General features: G+C 39.9%; 2 protein-coding genes across 2 annotated transcripts in view; one reads left to right on the top strand and one right to left on the bottom strand.

Moving 5' to 3' along the window:
* The window catches only part of LOC139445030 (globin-like), a 31,610-nt gene extending 27,556 nt beyond the window's left edge, over positions 1-4,054 (top strand). Inside the window, exons 3-4 of the mRNA XM_071226091.1 lie at positions 383-608; positions 1,155-4,054. Of these exons, the coding sequence (XP_071082192.1) occupies positions 383-608; positions 1,155-1,307 (379 nt within the window). The 3' untranslated portion in view covers positions 1,308-4,054. The remainder of the gene's footprint in view (positions 1-382; positions 609-1,154) is intronic.
* LOC139444912 (mannose-1-phosphate guanylyltransferase catalytic subunit beta-like) overlaps positions 1-18,312 on the bottom strand; it is a 143,526-nt gene extending 125,214 nt beyond the window's left edge. Inside the window, exon 1 of the mRNA XM_071225921.1 lies at positions 18,292-18,312. The gene's annotated coding sequence lies outside the window, so the exon portion shown is untranslated. The remainder of the gene's footprint in view (positions 1-18,291) is intronic.
* Between the last annotated feature and the right edge of the window lie 570 nt (positions 18,313-18,882).

The raw sequence follows: 18,882 nt of genomic DNA, 5'->3' as shown, positions 1-18,882 counted from the left end.
TCACCGTGTAACATCAATAACAGACCCGTGAAGATACGGGGTAGAATAGGTCTACCATGCTATGATTGATGAAAAGGCGACTTTGCTTGTCGAAAGAGGCTGCTATCGAGATCGGGTTGTCAGACTCGCTGACGTGGCTGATGCATGTCATTGTATCCCAATTCCGTGGATCGATGCTCGTTATGTCAATCACTGGATTGACTGGTCCAGACTCGATTATTTACAGACCGCCGTCATATAGCTGGAATATATAGCGGCGTTAAACTACAAACAAACATCATAAACAATTCAGCGGTGTTTTTTCCAGCATCACCTATGAACTTAATTAACTAACTTTTACAATTTTATACATTTGTCTTTTAAAAATTATATCCATTTTCAGGTTTTTCCAGGATTACCCCGAAGACAAAGCCTTCTTTGAAGCATTCAAGGACAAGAAACCGGAAGAACTTGGTGATAACCCAAAAATGCGTGCGCACGCTTCGACGGTGATGCATGCGCTGACCTCGGTTGTGGATAACTTGGATGATCCCGAATGCCTCATTGACATCCTCAAGAAAAACGCCCAGAGTCATTTTGGACGAAACATCAGGATCCAACAGTACAAGGTAGGCCAGATCTGTGACGTCACAGGTTGTCCCACTCACTCGCTTACGCTACTTCGCGCGTTCGGGTTTTAATTGATATATTTGAATTTTTTAAGAGAGCAGTGCAAAGGTCGGATGCAATACGTTATTCCAAAAGTTTTGAGACATAAGGGGTTAACGTATTCATCCCTAGCAACGAGCCATTCTGACACCAGAGGGCCCTATACACTGCTAATGTTCTCCGTCTCTGCACATGCATATTTGCAAATTTGTTGATTTTTTTCCATTGGAAATTATTATTTGCGTCAGCAAAGAGGTAACGTAATTGTCTCTGTTGCGTCCCTTCCTTGCGGCGACAGGATCCTATGATCGAGGTTTCCAATTCCAGATGCTCCCTGATTCTTGGTTCGCCAGCACCATGCGGGTGGGAAACGTCTGAGACCTGCAACACTTTCCTCCTGTATCATGATGACACGCCGTGATATGTTCACAACGGAGTTAAACTCGCCCACTCACTGATTGTGTTAACACAAGTTAAATGTCTGATAGTGGTTTTTTTCATTTCAGGATTTGTTCGAGACCTTCATCAGATTCCTGCAGGAAGGTCTGGGGGACAAGTGCACGGACCTGACCAAAGAGTCGTGGGAGAAAGCTCTCGGTGTCGTGGTTTCAGTCATTGAGAGTGAAATGACAGCATTATCAAATGGCCCTACCAAGTAAACGAACTGTCCTGGAACCATAGCTTTGTGACGTCACACTGTTCGTCAGAGACGGTTTGCGCCACATCAGCGTTCTCTACGTTACCATGACACTGAAACAACGTGAGACAATTGTCTCAGGGTGGATGTCTCAGAGAAGTGGTATCATTTCCTGGGTATCTTTGAATTGTATCATCACCAATTAAATGTAATCAACCGTAGTGTGTACCACTGACGTGGTGCTGGTGGGTTCGACTCCCGGATTCGCCCTGATTATCGTTCAAGGTTTGTCAGCACCGTACCCATGCACGTGGGTTTCCCCAAGTAAACGGCACTTCGAGTTTTCCTCCCACAAGCTGACACGCAGTGGTATAACTGGAATACTGTTCACTGCAGCGTCAGGGGCGGTCGGGTACCCTCGTGGTTAAAGCGTTCGCTCGTCACGCTGAATACCCGGGTTCGATTCCCTACATGGGTACAATGTGTGAAGCCCATTTCCGGTGTCCTCCGCCGTGATATTGCTGGAATATTGCTAAAAGCGGCGTAAAACCATACTCACTCACTCACTGCGGCGTTAAGCGAATATCACTCAACCCCACTGACTTGGTGAGTCTATTGGTGAACGCAGGTTTTATGAGCTATCATCTGTGACCAAAGACCTTTGGGTACTAAGGTTTAAAGGATATTTAAATGGAACATGTTGAAGCGTTTCGTCAGATCATCACTTGTGAATTATTATTCTACACCACCGATATGTGGATAGGAATATTCTAATTGTGATATGAAAGTCATACTAAACATGTCCTATGTTTCATGTAAGGTTTATAAAACATATATTTACTTCTAGTTAAATGTTGTTTAATTTGCAATATTTCAAATGACAAACTGGTCAAACACAGATTGATGGCACGTTTAAATGACCTTCACCTTGCGTAACCTTTGATATATTTTAGACATAGTTCAAACATCTAGGACAATATAATTGTTTGAGTACAAATTCTCAGCAATAGGTACAAAATACACACACAGGAAACGGAGTCACGTGTTTATCATGCTTTCCGAGTTCAGGACGGGAAAGGTACCACGTGACCGAAGATTTCATGATATGGAAGATTGCGGGTCTATATAGTGCAGTGTTTTCATACTAAATGTACAATATCGTTATTCATATCCTGACATTTACGTCTCTGGGTCATGTGTATTTGATTGTGTGGAATAGTACTGTCTGAACTTATCGTCTTCATCCTGTGGATCGTCACGCCGATGACCCGGGTTCGATTCCCGACATGGGTACAATGTGTGAAGCCCATTTCTGGTGTCCCGCGCCGTGATATTGCTGGAATATTGCTAAAAGCGGCGTAAAACCATACTCACTCACTCACTCACTCACTCATCCTGTGGAAACAGTGCCGTATGATTTGTGTCCTTTAAATACAGAAATTAATTGCTTCCCAGTTTCAACATACATATATAAAACACGATGCGATATTTCGTAAATTATTAAATTAATTTAATAAAAGGTATCGTTAGATTGGAATGATACATTTGTCATATTAGGTACTGTTAAATTGATTTAATAACATGGACATTCTTGTCGCTGTACCTTTTGACGAGTATTCAAAATTATTGCTTGGTGAAATTAGTGGAACAATCTTGATGATGGGATGTTGTCACTGTGTGCTGAAGGCATTACACAACGCCCTGTGACATGTATAATTGTCGTACACGAACGTATGTTGCACATTGAATCGTAGTTACTGTAATGTACACAAGCTCGTGTTTTAGTCAGTTCATGGTACACCGTAATCTATCACCTGCACATCTCGATTAATAATTATTTTATCTTTTCGTGGATGTGGGATTTTATGTTGTCCAACTACGACATTGAAAGAGTAACAGGTTGTCTAAAGCACTGTGAAGAGTTGCGTGCCTTAGACGTGCAAGGATCCGTGGTTCTGGTTTCAAACATCATACCCGTATTCGATGTTATTTCCAAAGTGAAAGATGTATAAGACCGTATCACTTTCGGGCTTTTTTCCAAATCAATATCACCTTGTCTTCAAATTATTTGCCCGACTGATGAAAAAGGAGAGTAAGTTATTCCTTGCCCTGGGGCTGACCTTCACCTCTACGCAAGGTTCAAGGTTTACGTCTTTGCTGTCGTCTAGTTTGTGTGTATGACATGATATAATGCTGAACACAGTTACATTGTAACATTGTTACACAAGGCCTATTCCTTTAAATCAATGAAGGTTACGCCCAGGTCATGTACAGGGTGTTGTGCTTTTTGTATCTTTGAACGATGTGTTTGTTAATTAAGGACATGATGTAAAGCCAGTTTGTCCAAGGATATGCTGTAACACCTGTTTGTTCAAGGACGTGGTGTTACGACTGCTTGCTGAAGGGCGTGATGTTACGACTTCTTGTTCAAGGACATACACTAACACCTGTTTGTTCAAGGACGTGCTGTAACGCCTGTTTGTCCAAGGACGTGCTCTAACACCTGTTTGTCCAAGGGCGTGCTGTAACGCCTACTTGATCACGGACATGCTGCAACGCCTGTTTGTCCAAGGACATGTTGTAAAGCATTCTTGTCAAGGCATATGTTGTTGTAACGCTAACACTTTGTAACTATGTATCTACAGAATCTTTCACATATTTGGACTGTAAATTTTTATCATTTTCAATTTTATATTTGTGTTGTCTCGTTAATTACTGACATTTTTATACTTTTGTGATATCTGGATATGTTGCTGTGGAAGAAATACACTGTACTATTATTGTCTACATGTCTTGTGTTTATATCATATCATACCCTACCAATCCCTTACGATGTATACATAGGTGCACGGTCCAACCCTCTGAGCGTCGTTTTGAATAATGGTTATACACAATAGATCATACACCCACCTACATTTCGCCCAAAGCGCTTAATCTCTCTGTCCAAGGATCCCTAGAACGTGAGTTCGAATCCGACATTACTAGTTTGTCTCTACTACTACACCCGTGCTCAAGGATTTCACCAAGGTGTAAGAGGGACTAACGGGATCGGGTAGTCAGGCTCGCCGACTTGGTTGATGAATATCGTATCCAAATTGTGTGGATCGATGCTCATGATGTCAATTACTGGACTGTCTGGTCAAGAATCGATTATTTACAGACCAATGTGATATATTGTGCATGCGTGCGTGTGTGTGGCTGCTTGTACTAGTCCGGACTAATGCCTCTTTTATAGTGCTTGCCCACTGAGATACCATGCCTCAGTTTAACATGAATACCCCACTCAGACACAGTATACTGACTCCCAGCCGACCAGTCCTTGTTTAAGCCCCTTAATGCCGAGTGCCAGCAAGAGTTACAACAAGTATCATCTTTTAAGGTCTTTTGGCATGACGCGGCCTTGGATCGAACCCCCGACCTTCCGCTCTCCGGGCCGTAGGATTCTAGACCCAGATAGTCCGGCAGAGAGGACAAAATCCAAGAATTGGGGGATAAAGTTTTTTTTATTGCTGGATTTGTTTAAGTACACATTCTAGGTTATGAAATTGACTGATGACACTCTGTCATCTTTGTGCATTTTAAAATATTCAAGATGGCCGCCAAGATGGCCGCTAAAACATGAAAATATCTCTTCCGTGCTAATTGTATGGAATATGGGACTACTTTTGGTGCATATCACTATTGTTTTGCCATCAACATATTAGAATATGTTATTCTTAATGAAATAGTTTCATTTGGAAATGTAATTAATCAAAATAATAGGCAATATTGTCTATGAAAAACCCCAAATCAGTATATATCGTTATATATACATTTGTTATTATATTATTCAGTGTCAACTGGGATGCTTGTGGATTTTCTAACGATTGTTAATGTTCTATAGTTACAAAATAAGATAAATTCCCACTGCATTTTGAAATGAAATTATAAAAAACAATAAAGATAAATAAAAATAATAGTAACCTCAAAAGAGGTGCAAATAAAGCCAAACCTATTATGTCTGTTATACACATGGTTATGTTAAATTGTGTTAAATACTTTTAAGAAATTCATGCCAAAACAAACTGGGCCAAAAAAGATTGGGCCAACTTTTTTGGAAAAAAAGAATGGAACAATTAATGACTGGTCCCTTTCAATGGCTGCCTCAAAGCTTGAACTTGACATCTCAGCATGCACTGCAAACACGAAAACGACGTTTTTTTCCGTATATGGTCATTGGACGGAAAAACGACTAAAAAATTGCTGATAAGTCAGTTTTAGGATATGTAACATGTTAATGGAATTCAGACACGTGCCAAGAAGTCAAACCAAACCATGCTACCAAGTTTATTGAGATAACATATCCCTCCGCTATGAACAGTTACCTCTATCGGATAATGGGTTGTGTTTCATTTGGTTATAACAGTAACTAATTTTGTAATGTGAAGTTTACACGATATACGGCTTTTCCGTGGGACGAGAGGTGGGTCACATGACGTTTATCAGGTGAATGTATTCTTGAAATTACGTAAACACTGACTACTTCCACATTCCTGGGGAAAACCCTGGGAATTCCCAAGTAAGAATTCATACAGAAGCGGTTTTTTTCATCATTTAGACAATTTAATTTTGAACGTAGCGTCTTAGCATACTCTGGGATAAGTCATACAGTTTGGTTGCATGCCGTTCAAGGATACCCATCCTAGAGATTCCGGAATGGCCTATTAAAGCTAATAGTAAGTCAAGGCACCATGCGTTTATATGATCTGTTATTATATGTGTTTAACAAATACGGTTTTGGGCGTTAATAAAATACACTGACGCAAGTATATTCTAATCAAATCAATTGGATAATTGAATATGCTTTATTTTACATATTACATAATATCACTACACAAAATTTGGACAGTTGCAGTAACACACTACGGTGATCGCATTAAACACCACTTTGAACAGTATTTTAGTTATATCACGGTGTATCAGACTGATGTGGGATAAAAATCCGAAGTGGTTCAGGCCATCCAACGGGTGTTCGCGAAAGGTGAGCACGGAAACACACAATGATGCCCGTCCTCACTATTACCGAGCATGTATATTATATTGTCCGTCAAAAATATGGACGAGTATAAATATATGTTCCTACAGGTAATACATGTCATACATTTGACAAAATGTATTGGCTCAGAGCATTATTGTTCATCACAGCGTATAGACTCGGCATGCAGATGAACTCATCAGCGCATTTTTACACTTTATCTTTTAACTGGCATGTTAAACTTCTATTTCATAACTCAGTTTTATTTGCACGGATCACTATGGAATCTTGGAAGGGACATTGTCGCGTTGTCGTATTGCCGCATTGACGCCTTTACAAAAACAAGCAAAATGTGTCGAAATTAACCAAAGCACGACAATTCGACAACGCGATATTTTGGCAATTTGTCGCATTGTCGCGTTGTCGCATTGTCGCTCTTTGAATAATCTTTTTCTATATTTTACACAAGGGCGACAATGCCGTAACGCGACATTTTTCAATGTCAAAATATGTCTCGCTGTCGCATTGTCGCCCCATCACAAATATGTATAAAAGGCGTAATGTTCAGTTAATGTTACAGTTAGGAAGCAGTAACCAAGTTATAGCTGTCGTAGAAGTTCAACTTGATACATGTACGTCTTGAACTGAAAACACAAGTCCGTCCGCGAGTCCATAACGTTTTATGGTGAGCTCTTCTCTATAAGTGTTTGTGTTCAACTCCCAGTTTCAAACACGTTGTACCTCATCAACAATCCACATTCCTCTAGTGCTGTGATAGTCCGGAAGATCTTACTCTTGACCGTATCAGACAACTGACGAGTGCACGCCTGACCTGTGACCTCATTACACCCCCCATGAGGTGTTTGCCGAAGGGAGAGGGGCAGGAAATGTGTGCTCCAGCCCAGCGCGGAGCTCGCGACACACTGTATACTGCATGTTGTATACAGTAAATTGCAGTTGATATACTGTATACTGCATGTCATACTGATTTGCGGAAAAGCTGCAACTTTCAAGATTCAAGATTCAATTTGCATTTATTTCATATACAACAGGCTGCCGTCATATATCACTGGAATGCTGCTGAGAGCGGCGTTAAAACAACTTGTTTTCATAATGGAGCGCTGCAGTCATTTAAAATGGAACCGTATACATGTGTTGTACCAACTCAATCACTCTGTTTCGAATATTCAGCAGCAAAAATATGATAACCAGCTGTGAGGAGAGATATAAGATTTTTATAAGCAGTCAAATATGGATGATAAAGGACCCCTCACTGATTAGGTTCTTGTTTACTTAAGAGCAGAGTTGGACATGTTAGATGATATAACGGTGTCCTCCCAGATCGACTAATTTCTCCCCACAAGGTACCAAAATACAATTAGGTGATGTGGGTATGCCATGCCTGGATGAGATTTATAATTAGGTAATGTGTGTAGTTGGAATAGTCCACTTTACTGATTGAAGGGATGACAATACAGCCAGAGATACATAGTTTTACATATTTTAATCAACAATATAGTATAACAAGTAGCCTCTATCAAAAACTATGTGTCTCTGTGTTTCTTGTTGAATTAGCATCAGATAAGGTTGAGAAATAATTTGGAAAGTGTGTCGTCTCCTACCCCAGCTGGCGCCATCGCAAATCGTCAATCACCCACTGACCCATAGCCCCGACAACTGCTATTTTTCACAAATTAAACTACCAGCTGCGGTATTGATTTAAACATATTTGATTTCGGAAAACCAAATGGATTAGGCACAAGTGACACACTTACGAGGCCTTCTCCTATTACGTTGTAGCTCCAGTGTCTGCTTCAACCAACTCACTAACCATGTTGTTGATGATGATTGTATGTATGTGAAGAAAACCTTGAGCCAATATTCATTTTTGAAAGTTCAGAATTATCCTTAAAAAGAATGCCGTGCTTGTTGACTTTATAATGTTTCGACAGGCATTTTGCCAGTTATCTTGCTTATTTAAGAATCAAATTATGTTTTAAATGATACCAGTTCATTTAGAATACCATATTCTAATTAGTTGAAATCAAAATATTAGTGATTTGCTCCAAAAGTGGTATCATATTCCATACTGTTAGCAAGGAAGCGATATTTTCATGTTTTGGCGGCCATCTTGTCGGCCATCTTGAATATTTCAAAATGCCCAAAGATGACAGAGTGTCATCAGTCAGTTTCATAATCTAAAGTACATCATTAAACAAATCCAGCAATAAAAAAAACTTTATCCCCTAATTCTGGGTTGTGGGAAAATATTCATTTCTCTGCCGGACTAAGACAAATATCTACGTGTTAATTAACTGTCTTGCACCCATCCGTTATTGGTAGCATCTCTCGGCTGGGGGTTATATGTTCCTACGGGTAATACATGTCATACATTTGACAAAATGTATTGGCTCAGAGCATTATTGTTCATCACAGCGTATAGACTCGGCTTGCAGATGAACTCATCAGCGCATTTTTACACTTCATCTTTTAACTGGCATGTTAAACTTCTATTTCATAACTCAGTTTTATTTGCACGGATCACTATGGAATCTTGGAAGAGACATTGTCGTGTTGTCGTATGGCCGCATTGACGCCTTTACAAAAACAAGCAAAAATGTGTCGAAATTAACCAAAGCGCGACAATTCGACAACGCGATATTTTGGCCATTTGTCGCATTGTCGCGTTGTCGCATTGTCGCTCTTTGAATAATCTTTTTCTATATTTTACAAAAGGGCGACAATGCCATAACGCGACATTTTTCAATGTCAAAATATGTCTCGTTGTCGCATTGTCGCCCCATCACAAATATGTATAAAAGGCGTAATGTTCTGTTAATGTTACAGTTAGGAAGCGGTAACCAAGTTATATCTGTCGTAGAAGTTCAACTTGATACATGTACGTCTTGAATTGAAAACACAAGTCCGTCCGCGAGTCCATAACGTTTTATGGTGAGCTCTTCTCTAAAAGTGTTTGTGTTCAACTCCCAGTTTCAAACACGTTGTACCTCATCAACAATCCACATTCCTCTAGTGCAGTGATAGTCCGGAAGATCTTACTCTTGACCGTATCAGACAACTGACGAGTGCACGCCTGACCTGTGACCTCATTACACCCCGATCATGAGGTGTTTGCAGAAGGGAGAGGGGCAGGAAATGTGTGCTCCAGCCCAGCGCGGAGCTCGCGACACACTGTATACTGCATGTTGTATACAGTAAATTGCAGTTTATATACTGTATACTGCATGTGATACTGATTTGCGGAAAAGCTGCAACTTTCAAGATTCAAGATTCAATTTGCATTTATTTCATATACAACAGACCGCCGTCATATATCACTGGAATGCTGCTGAGAGCGGCGTTAAAACAACTTGTTTTCATAATGGAGCGCTGCAGTCATTTAAAATGGAACCGTATACATGTGTTGTACCAACTCAATCACTCTGTTTCGAATATTCAGCAGCAAAAATATATAATAACCAGCTGTGAGGAGAGATATAAGATTTTTATAAGCAGTCAAATATGGATGATAAAGGACACCTCACTGATTAGGTTCTTGTTTACTTAAGAGCAGAGTTGGACATGTTAGATGATATAACGGTGTCCTCCCAGATCGACTAATTTCTCCCCACAGTACCACAATACAATTAGGTGATGTGGGTATGCCATGCCTGGATGAGATTTATAATTAGGTAATGTGGGTAGTTGGAACAGTCCACTTTACTGAATGAAGGGATGACAAGACAGCCAGAGATACATAGTTTTACATATTTTAATCAACAATATATTATAACAAGTAGCCTCTATCAAAAACTATGTGTCACTGTGTCTCTTGTTGAATTAGCATTAGACAAGGTTGAGAAATAATTTGGAAAGCGTGTCGTCTCCTACCCCTGCTGGCGCCATCACAAATCGTCAATCACCCACTGACCCATAGCCCCGACAGCTGAATGTCCTGCTATTTTTCACAAATTAAACTACCAGCGGCGGTTTTGATTTAAACATATTTTATGTCGGAAAACCAAATGGATTAGGCACAAGTGACACACTTACGAGGCTGACACGCCGTGATACTAGTAACTGGAATACTGTTAATTGTGGCGCAAAACACTCACTCATTCATTCCTTCATCTGTACCCTTAATGCGGGTGTACAATAATGTAAATTGTCGAGCATCAGCCAAGAAATAAGACAACGTTTTTTTCCTTTCCGGAAGCGAAAGAGTGAGTGAGTTGGGTTCAACGCCGCTTTTAACAGTTATATCGCGGCGTGTCAGCTTAATGTGGGAGGAAAGCCCGAAGTGATGCAGGTCTCTGATATTTGCTACTTTGTTGAAACCCACGTGCAAGGGTATGGTGCTGACAAACCTAGAAACATATTCGAGGCGAACCGGGATTCGAACCCACAATCTACACAGCGAATCGCGTCGCCTTAGACGACTGGGCCACCCGTGCCCCCTGGAAGCGAAGCCTTGTTAAGCCAATGATACTCTCCATGCATATGGACCAACAGGATTATAACACAAGTGTTGAATAATCGAATATTGATTTTATTCAAATGGAATGCTCAGATTGCACATCAAAAGGTAACTATCGTCATTTCAGAATACGTTTTTGTTTGACTTTACCACTTCATGATTGTAAACTTCATGAATTATTTCATCATCAGTTTTAAAAAGAGCGGGTTTTTATGTCATAGAACACCGTGAATCCTATCAGTAACAAATATAGAACATTGTGGATTCTATCAGTACCAAACATAGAATATGGTTGATCCTTCAATACCAAACATAAAACATGGTGGATTCTACCAAAACCAAATATAGAATAACGTTGGTCCTACCAATACCAAACACAGAGCAGTATGGATCCTACCATACCAAATATAGAACATGATGAATCCTACCAATACCAAACATAGAACATGATGGATCCTATCAACCCCTAACATAGAACATGATGGATCCTCCAATACCAAACATAGAACACCGTGGATCCTACCACCACATGTCCAAAGTAGGAAGCTCAAACGACTCCCCGTCGTAGACTCAGATAACTCCCCAGACTCAAACGACTCCCCCGTCGTAGACTCAGATAACTCCCCAGACTCAAACGACTCCCCAGTCGTAGACTCAGATAACTCCCCAGACTCAAATGACTCCCCCCGTCGTAGACTCAGATAACTCCCCAGACTCAAATGACTCCCCAGTCGTAGACTCAGATAACTCCCCAGACTCAAATGACTCCCCGTCGTAGACTCAGATAACTCCCCAGACTCAAATGACTCCCCCCGTCGTAGACTCAGATAACTCCCCAGACTCAAACGACTCCCCCGTCGTAGACTCAGATAACTCCCCATGCTCAAACGACTCCCCAGTCGTAGACTCAGATAACTCCCCAGACTCAAATGACTCCCCCCGTCGTAGACTCAGATAACTCCCCAGACTCAAATGACTCCCCAGTCGTAGACTCAGATAACTCCCCAGACTCAAATGACTCCCCGTCGTAGACTCAGATAACTCCCCAGACTCAAATGACTCCCCCCGTCGTAGACTCAGATAACTCCCCAGACTCAAATGACTCCCCGTCGTAGACTCAGATAACTCCCCAGACTCAAATGACTCCCCCCGTCGTAGACTCAGATAACTCCCCAGACTCAAACGACTCCCCCGTCGTAGACTCAGATAACTCCCCATGCTCAAACGACTCCCCAATCGTAGACTCAGATAACTCCCCAGGCTCAAATGACTCCCCAGTCGTAGACTCAGATAACTCCCCAGACTCAAATGACTCCCCAGTCGTAGACTCAGATAACTCCCCAGACTCAAATGACTCCCCGTCGTAGACTCAGATAACTCCCCATGCTCAAACGACTCCCCAGTCGTAGACTCAGATAACTCCCCAGGCTCAAACGACTCCCCAGTCGTAGACTCAGATAACTCCCCAGGCTCAAACGACTCCCCAGTCGTAGACTCAGATAACTCCCCAGGCTCAAACGACTCCCCAGTCGCAGGCTCAGATAACTCCCCAGACTCAAATGAATCCCCCATTTGTTTTGAAGAATACAAATGTTTTGACACTAATTGTGCAACAATCTGTGAATGTCGTACACACATAATATTTTTTAGATGATACAGCACAGTATTTTCGATGATTGATAAATTTGAATTTGAAGGACATTATCAAGTAATTTCGTTTAGACTTTTTAAATACACATCAGCAACTTTATTTTCTGACACAATGGCTGGTATTGACGCTTTAATTTACTGCAATATTTGTTTAACTTAGAAAAGATTTGTATTCAATATTCTGTTTGAGTTACTAACTTTGTATTTCAAATAATACTGCACCTGATGTTTGATTGTAATGTTTGTAATATTTTGTAGAAAGATAATTATATCGGCACTAGGAACTTTTTGGCAATCTTATTTCTTCATGTAAATTGTTGATATGCATGCACAATCATAATGTAACAAAATTAATGAAAATCTATATTGTTTAAAACATATGAAAATAACTACTATACCTAAAGTGATATGTTAATCAGTTTCCTTTTTGGGGTTATTTTTATTGTCAAGTTAACTTAAAGTAAAGTTTAAGTGTGCTTTGTGTTCAGAAATGATTTCTTTGTGTACGAAGTCGGCGCGGTCATTGTTTTATTGGGGAGTAGGTGGTTGATACACTTATATCTCTTTATACACGAAAACTAAACGTCTTGTAAATTTAAAATATATTATGAGTTTTATTAAACTTATCTATTGTTTTAAATGCAGCAACTCGCCAGTTACAAAACACTAAATCTCGCTAGCTGGGCATTATAAACTGTGAGTAAATAAAATCAGATATATTTACCTTCCAGGCGAATTTTATAATAATTTGTATAATGTGGTATTTGTTATTTGTGAATCAAATTTTACCGAGTATTTGGGGAATTTGTTTTAACTGAGGGGAAGGGGTCAAATAATACAGATGCGTGTCCATGATTTTAAAAGGAAGTGTGAGTGGGTCGTCTGTTTGACAAATCTAACAAATGGTAGTCATAATCTCACAAACATTCGCTCTCTTCTTTAAATCTCAACCCTTGACTATTAATTGACTAGATTTTGAGCAGGAAATTCTCATAATGACTTGAAATGTTGAAAAACAGCTTTGTAAAGATTAAATTCTCGGATATCATGAGAAATATAGAGATACTGATGTATAAGACGACACAGAACTTTGAACGCGTATTGCGTCGATATGAAAAATAGATTTTGATAAGACGAAGTATGATTTCGATGAGATCCGTTCCTCTCCACCCAAACATATCCAGGTATCAGAGGACAGAAGGCAAACTTCAGAAGGAAGGCTTCTTACTTCGAGATCCTAAATTCGGAGATGCTTTACAAGCAGAAGATGGCTAGAAACTCGTCACAACTTTTCTACAAGTTTTGCGTTAGTTGTTGGGATAGTTGTAATGATACGGAGTTACCTACCCATATCTTACATTCGACATTTGGCGTGAGGTCGATAACTTCTTATATGCTGTATTCAATGCTAAAGGACACAAAATTAATAACTTCTTCGTCGGATTCGCTGCATCCGCTCCGATTTTAAAAACAAATTGTTGTTTTTTTCAGACGTGTATAGTGTTGTAGACGTCATGGTCACCGCATTTAGGCATGATATGGGGGTGACGTCACAGTATATGATGACGTCAGATCTTGCCACTTTTGACTCCATTACCCATTTGTTGAAAGACAGCGGCTCTCTATATGTAGCTCATTCCCCACAATATAGCTTTTAAATGATAGATAGTTAAGAATTATTACACTCTCATGCGTGGCATACTGATTTTACGAAACTCGATTCAGAAATCATATCTTTACAAATCAGTATATTCAACAATTTATGTTTTTATATGCTATGCAGTGCTATATGTTCTCTCCCAAACACATGACTGGCTCTGTACACTAAAATCTGTCATGAGAAAGAATAAAGTAGAGTTAACCACAGTGTCTTCTACTTTCAGTTCGCGACGTGAGAGTTGCCACCGACCACGCAGAGCGGATACGGATCGGGAAGATGTGCCATGAAGGGTGTGACAGCTCTACAGAGGCCAGGGCTATTGGTGGACACATTGGGAGAGACAAAACTCAGGGCAAGATATTGGAAAGATAACATAGTTTACGTTAATAGACGATTCTGTTTATTGGCCCAATAGAATCTGTGTTGTAGTGATACGAGCGATAAAAAACTGACACTGTTCCGAATGACTCGGAAATAGTTGATAAAATTTGTAAGTGAAAAAAGATCAAATATCTCAGATGGGAATGATGGGTTTCAATTCTAAAATAATAAAAAAAACTCATAAGAAAAGTTAAAACCCTTACAACGTAAGGTTCTTCAAAGAAACTTACACTTACATACATGAGAGATTATTTGATTTTGTATAACGTCTTTATAACAGATCAGATATGAGATTAACAAAGAGATCTTTATATCTATATTATGTATTCTATCATTATTTTAGTGGATACTCGATTCTGATTGGCTAATAAAAGGTTCGAATCTAAGATTGACTACCTTGTTTCCCTGCAGCTTTACCGAAGCGGAATTTGAATGAACACGAACGAACTTATATATCGCCATCTTAGGTTGGAGATTTGAAACAATAATACACTAAAGCAGAGCAGATAATCCGTATCAAGTTAACGTCGGGATATTGTTTTTCATGTGACAACAGATTAAAACAAACATAAGGGCAAAATAAAACCAAAAACGTCAATTCATTCTTCTCATATTTTGCGCCAAGTCGAATTTATCATGAAGTCGAGCGCGCTGTGACGTGACATTCCAAACTTACATATATAGGATGACGTTTTACGTAGGACGTAATAATGACAGCTAAGATGTCTCAATGGAGTATCAGATACTTGTATCCAACTTGGCATGAAGGGTGTATAATTACACCTTCTACTTACACTACTGCCAATCGGGGCGCTTGGCGACAAAAGCCCCTTTCTGTGTTATGACAAGTAACACGTGCTCATAGAGAGGTTGTCTGTAATGTTTTAATTACAACTTGTCGGTATTGAATATAAACAGCCTTGTAGCGTTTCCTTATAATTTTAAAGACTTTAATGTCTCATATGTCATATATGCCAATGGCCTCGCCGGCCATGGTTCTGAACTTAAAGCCAAATTCAAAATAGATGAAGGTCCCCATGTAGCTTGTATTCAAGAAACCAAATTCTCACATAAAACTAAATTCAACCTACCAAATTATAACGCAGTGAGAACCGACAGGTCCAAAACCATCCCAGGCAGAACAGGAGGAGGTCTAATCATCTACGTTAGAGAGGATATTAACTACGAGGAAGTTAAAGTAAACACTCCTAATCTAGAAGCTAATGGAATCCAAGTCACCATCAATAACCAAAAACTAAAAATCATTAACATCTATCACTCAACACAAAAACCAATTAAAGATACAGACCTAGATATCCTTTACCAATTAGGAAATAAATCAACCATCTTCCTAGGAGACTTCAATGCCCATCATCCTACCTGGGGCTTTGCAGATAAACTAGACAACCATGGACAACTAATATCAGAGTGGATCGAAAAAAATGACCTAATACTATTAAACAATAACCAACCAACTAGATACGACAAAATCCACCACACCATGTCGGCTATTGACTTATCAATATGTACGCCAGATTTAGCACAAAGTCTGATGTGGGACGTCCACCCAGTACCTCTAGGCAGCGACCACTTTCCCATAAATATAACCCTTGGAAATATAAAAATACCAAATCAAACCGCTAAACAGGAACCTAAATTTCAGTACAAAAACGCCAACTGGGACCAATTACAAGAATTATGCAACGAAGCTAATCTAAACGATTTAGAAACAACAGACCCCGAAACATTCTGTCAAAACCTAACTAACTTCATAATCAACGCAGCCAAATCCGCAATCCCCTTCAAATCATCCAACCCAGGAAAACCCACCGTCCCTTGGTGGAATGAGGAAATAGAGCTAACTAGACTAAAACGCAAATCAGCTTTCAACAGAGCTAAACGAGACCCCTCTCATCTCAAAACAGCTCATGAACTTAACCACCAAGTCCTAAACCTAGTTAAAACTGCAAAAACCAAAAACTGGAAAAAATTATGTGAGGAGCTAAACCACCACACCGACGCTAAGAAGGTGTGGCGCAAAATTCACGCCATCCGAGGCATCAAACGGCACAAAAAAAAGCCCCAATATAAACAACTCAACTAACCCCACCCAAAAGGCCAACAACCTAGCCAAACACTTCTCTAAAGTTAGTAGCAACAGTAACTTCAGTAAGAAATTCCAAGTTAAACTAAATAAAGGAACCAAATTCTCCAAAGAAAACAGACAAGACAACCTAGAATTAAATCAACCTTACACCATAGAAGAACTAAATCACGTACTAAACAATAGAAAAAAAGGAACAGCCCCTGGCCAAGATCTCACCTCTTACTAAATAATGAAACACTTACCTACCAAACTACTCCAAACTTTACTTAAACTATACAACCTAGTCTACCTAAACGGACAGGTCCCATCCCCATGGAAGGAAGCTCTAGTAATCCCAATACCTAAACCAAATAAACCAGCAGATCAGGCAAACTCCTATAGGCCCATCTCCCTAACTTCAAATCTCTGCAAAATAATGGAACTTATGACTAAAAATAGGCTACAGCACTACCTAGACCAAAACAACATCATAAACCCCGACCAAAGCGGCTTCACTCCTGGCCGATCAACTCTCGATAACCTTGCCCGACTAGAACAGGATATAAAAACAGGACAGCTAAACAAGCAATACATCATAGGCATATTCCTCGACTTCTCTAAAGCTTTCGATATGGTATGGCACCACGGGCTAATACAAAAACTAAAAAAAATAGGACTAAAAGGCCAAATAATAAACTTCATCCAAGATTTCCTAAACAATCGCAAAATTACCGTGGGTATAGACCATACGCTATCGGACTAGTGTCCCCTAGAAAATGGCACTCCCCAGGGCAGCATCCTCAGCCCAACCATCTTCAATATAATGATAAATGATCTATTCGAGGGCTTATCCCCTAAACTAAACACTTCAAAATTCGCGGATGACGGAGCCCTATGGATCCGCACTAAAAGCATTAAAATGGCAGAAAACTTAATCCAAAAATCTCTAAATAAAATACAACAATGGGCAGACAAATGGGGCTTCTCCCTTAACTCAGATAAAACAACAGGAGTAGTATTCAAACATAAAAACATGAAACCTGCCTACCCAATCCTCCAGCTAAACAACCAAACAATCAAATTCCAAAAACAAACCAAATTCTTAGGACTTATTTTCGATCAACACCTCACCTGGGAGGCTCACGTCCAAAACCTAAAAACTAGATGCAGCAAAGACCTTAACACATTAAGATGTCTCACCGGCTCTAACTGGGGGGCCTCCAAAGATACCCTCCTCTCACTATATACAACACTAATTAGATCAAAACTAGACTACGGCTGTGCCATATACAATACCCTAAACAACTCTCTATCTAAAAAACTTGACTCAATACAATACCAAGCCCTTAAACTAATTACACGCACCCAACATGGCACCTCTTACACCTCACTTCAGGCCCTTACAGGAGAAATGCCACTAAATCTACGCAGGAAACATCTAAGCCTTAATTTCTGGGCCGCGTCCCAAACAAACCCTCTCATCCAAAACCTAATTAACCAAAACATTAGCCCAAGAAACCAAGCTCTAGCTCGCAAACACCCCTTACTCACCCAATATCCCAAAGAATAACTAACTACCTCAATGAACACCAAACTCAAAATCTTAAACAAAACTGCAAAAAATCAAATATCTTCACCCCTAAACTCAAAATACCCCAAATAGACACAACGCTAGCTAACAAAATAAATAAACAAACCGACGCAAACATAGCTAAAACCACCACACTTGCATACATACACGAAAATTGGCCAAATCGGTGTCACATATACACTGACGGATCTTCAGACCCGATCTCCAACCACACAGGCTTCGGAGTCCATACCACACAACCAGTTATATCCACACAATCTTACCGACTCCCTAACAACCAATCTATATTCACGGTCGAACTTATGGGCATGGCCTCAGCCCTGCATAACCAACAATCTAAAAACAAACAAAAAAATCCTAATTCTCACCGACTCCCTTAGTGGACTACAAGCCCTCCAAAACAAAAATACCAAAAAACTAATAAACCAAATACTTAAAAGCTCCAACGACACACAAACCTAAATAACCACCTAAAACAACTTAAAAGACACACCACAGGCAACTGCCCCCACTGCAAACAACCCGAAACCACAGAACACGCACTCATCCACTGCACCCACTACCAAACACACAGAACCACACTACAAACCAACCTCAATCTAAATAAGGTTCCTACTCTAGATGAAATACTAAACCCTCAAAATATACTAGAAAACTTCAAGGCCCTAGGCGTATTCCTAATCAAAACAGACCTAATTAAGCGCATCTAAAAACTAGTTAATCTACCAATCCAAAATC

Source organism: Haliotis cracherodii, unplaced genomic scaffold (assembly GCF_022045235.1).
Source record: "Haliotis cracherodii isolate W230 unplaced genomic scaffold, xgHalCrac1.p SCAF_6, whole genome shotgun sequence".
NCBI classification, from domain to species: Eukaryota; Metazoa; Mollusca; class Gastropoda; order Lepetellida; family Haliotidae; genus Haliotis; species Haliotis cracherodii.
The sequence above is the reverse complement of the archived record's forward strand: the minus strand, read 5'-3'. Positions and strand labels throughout refer to the sequence as shown.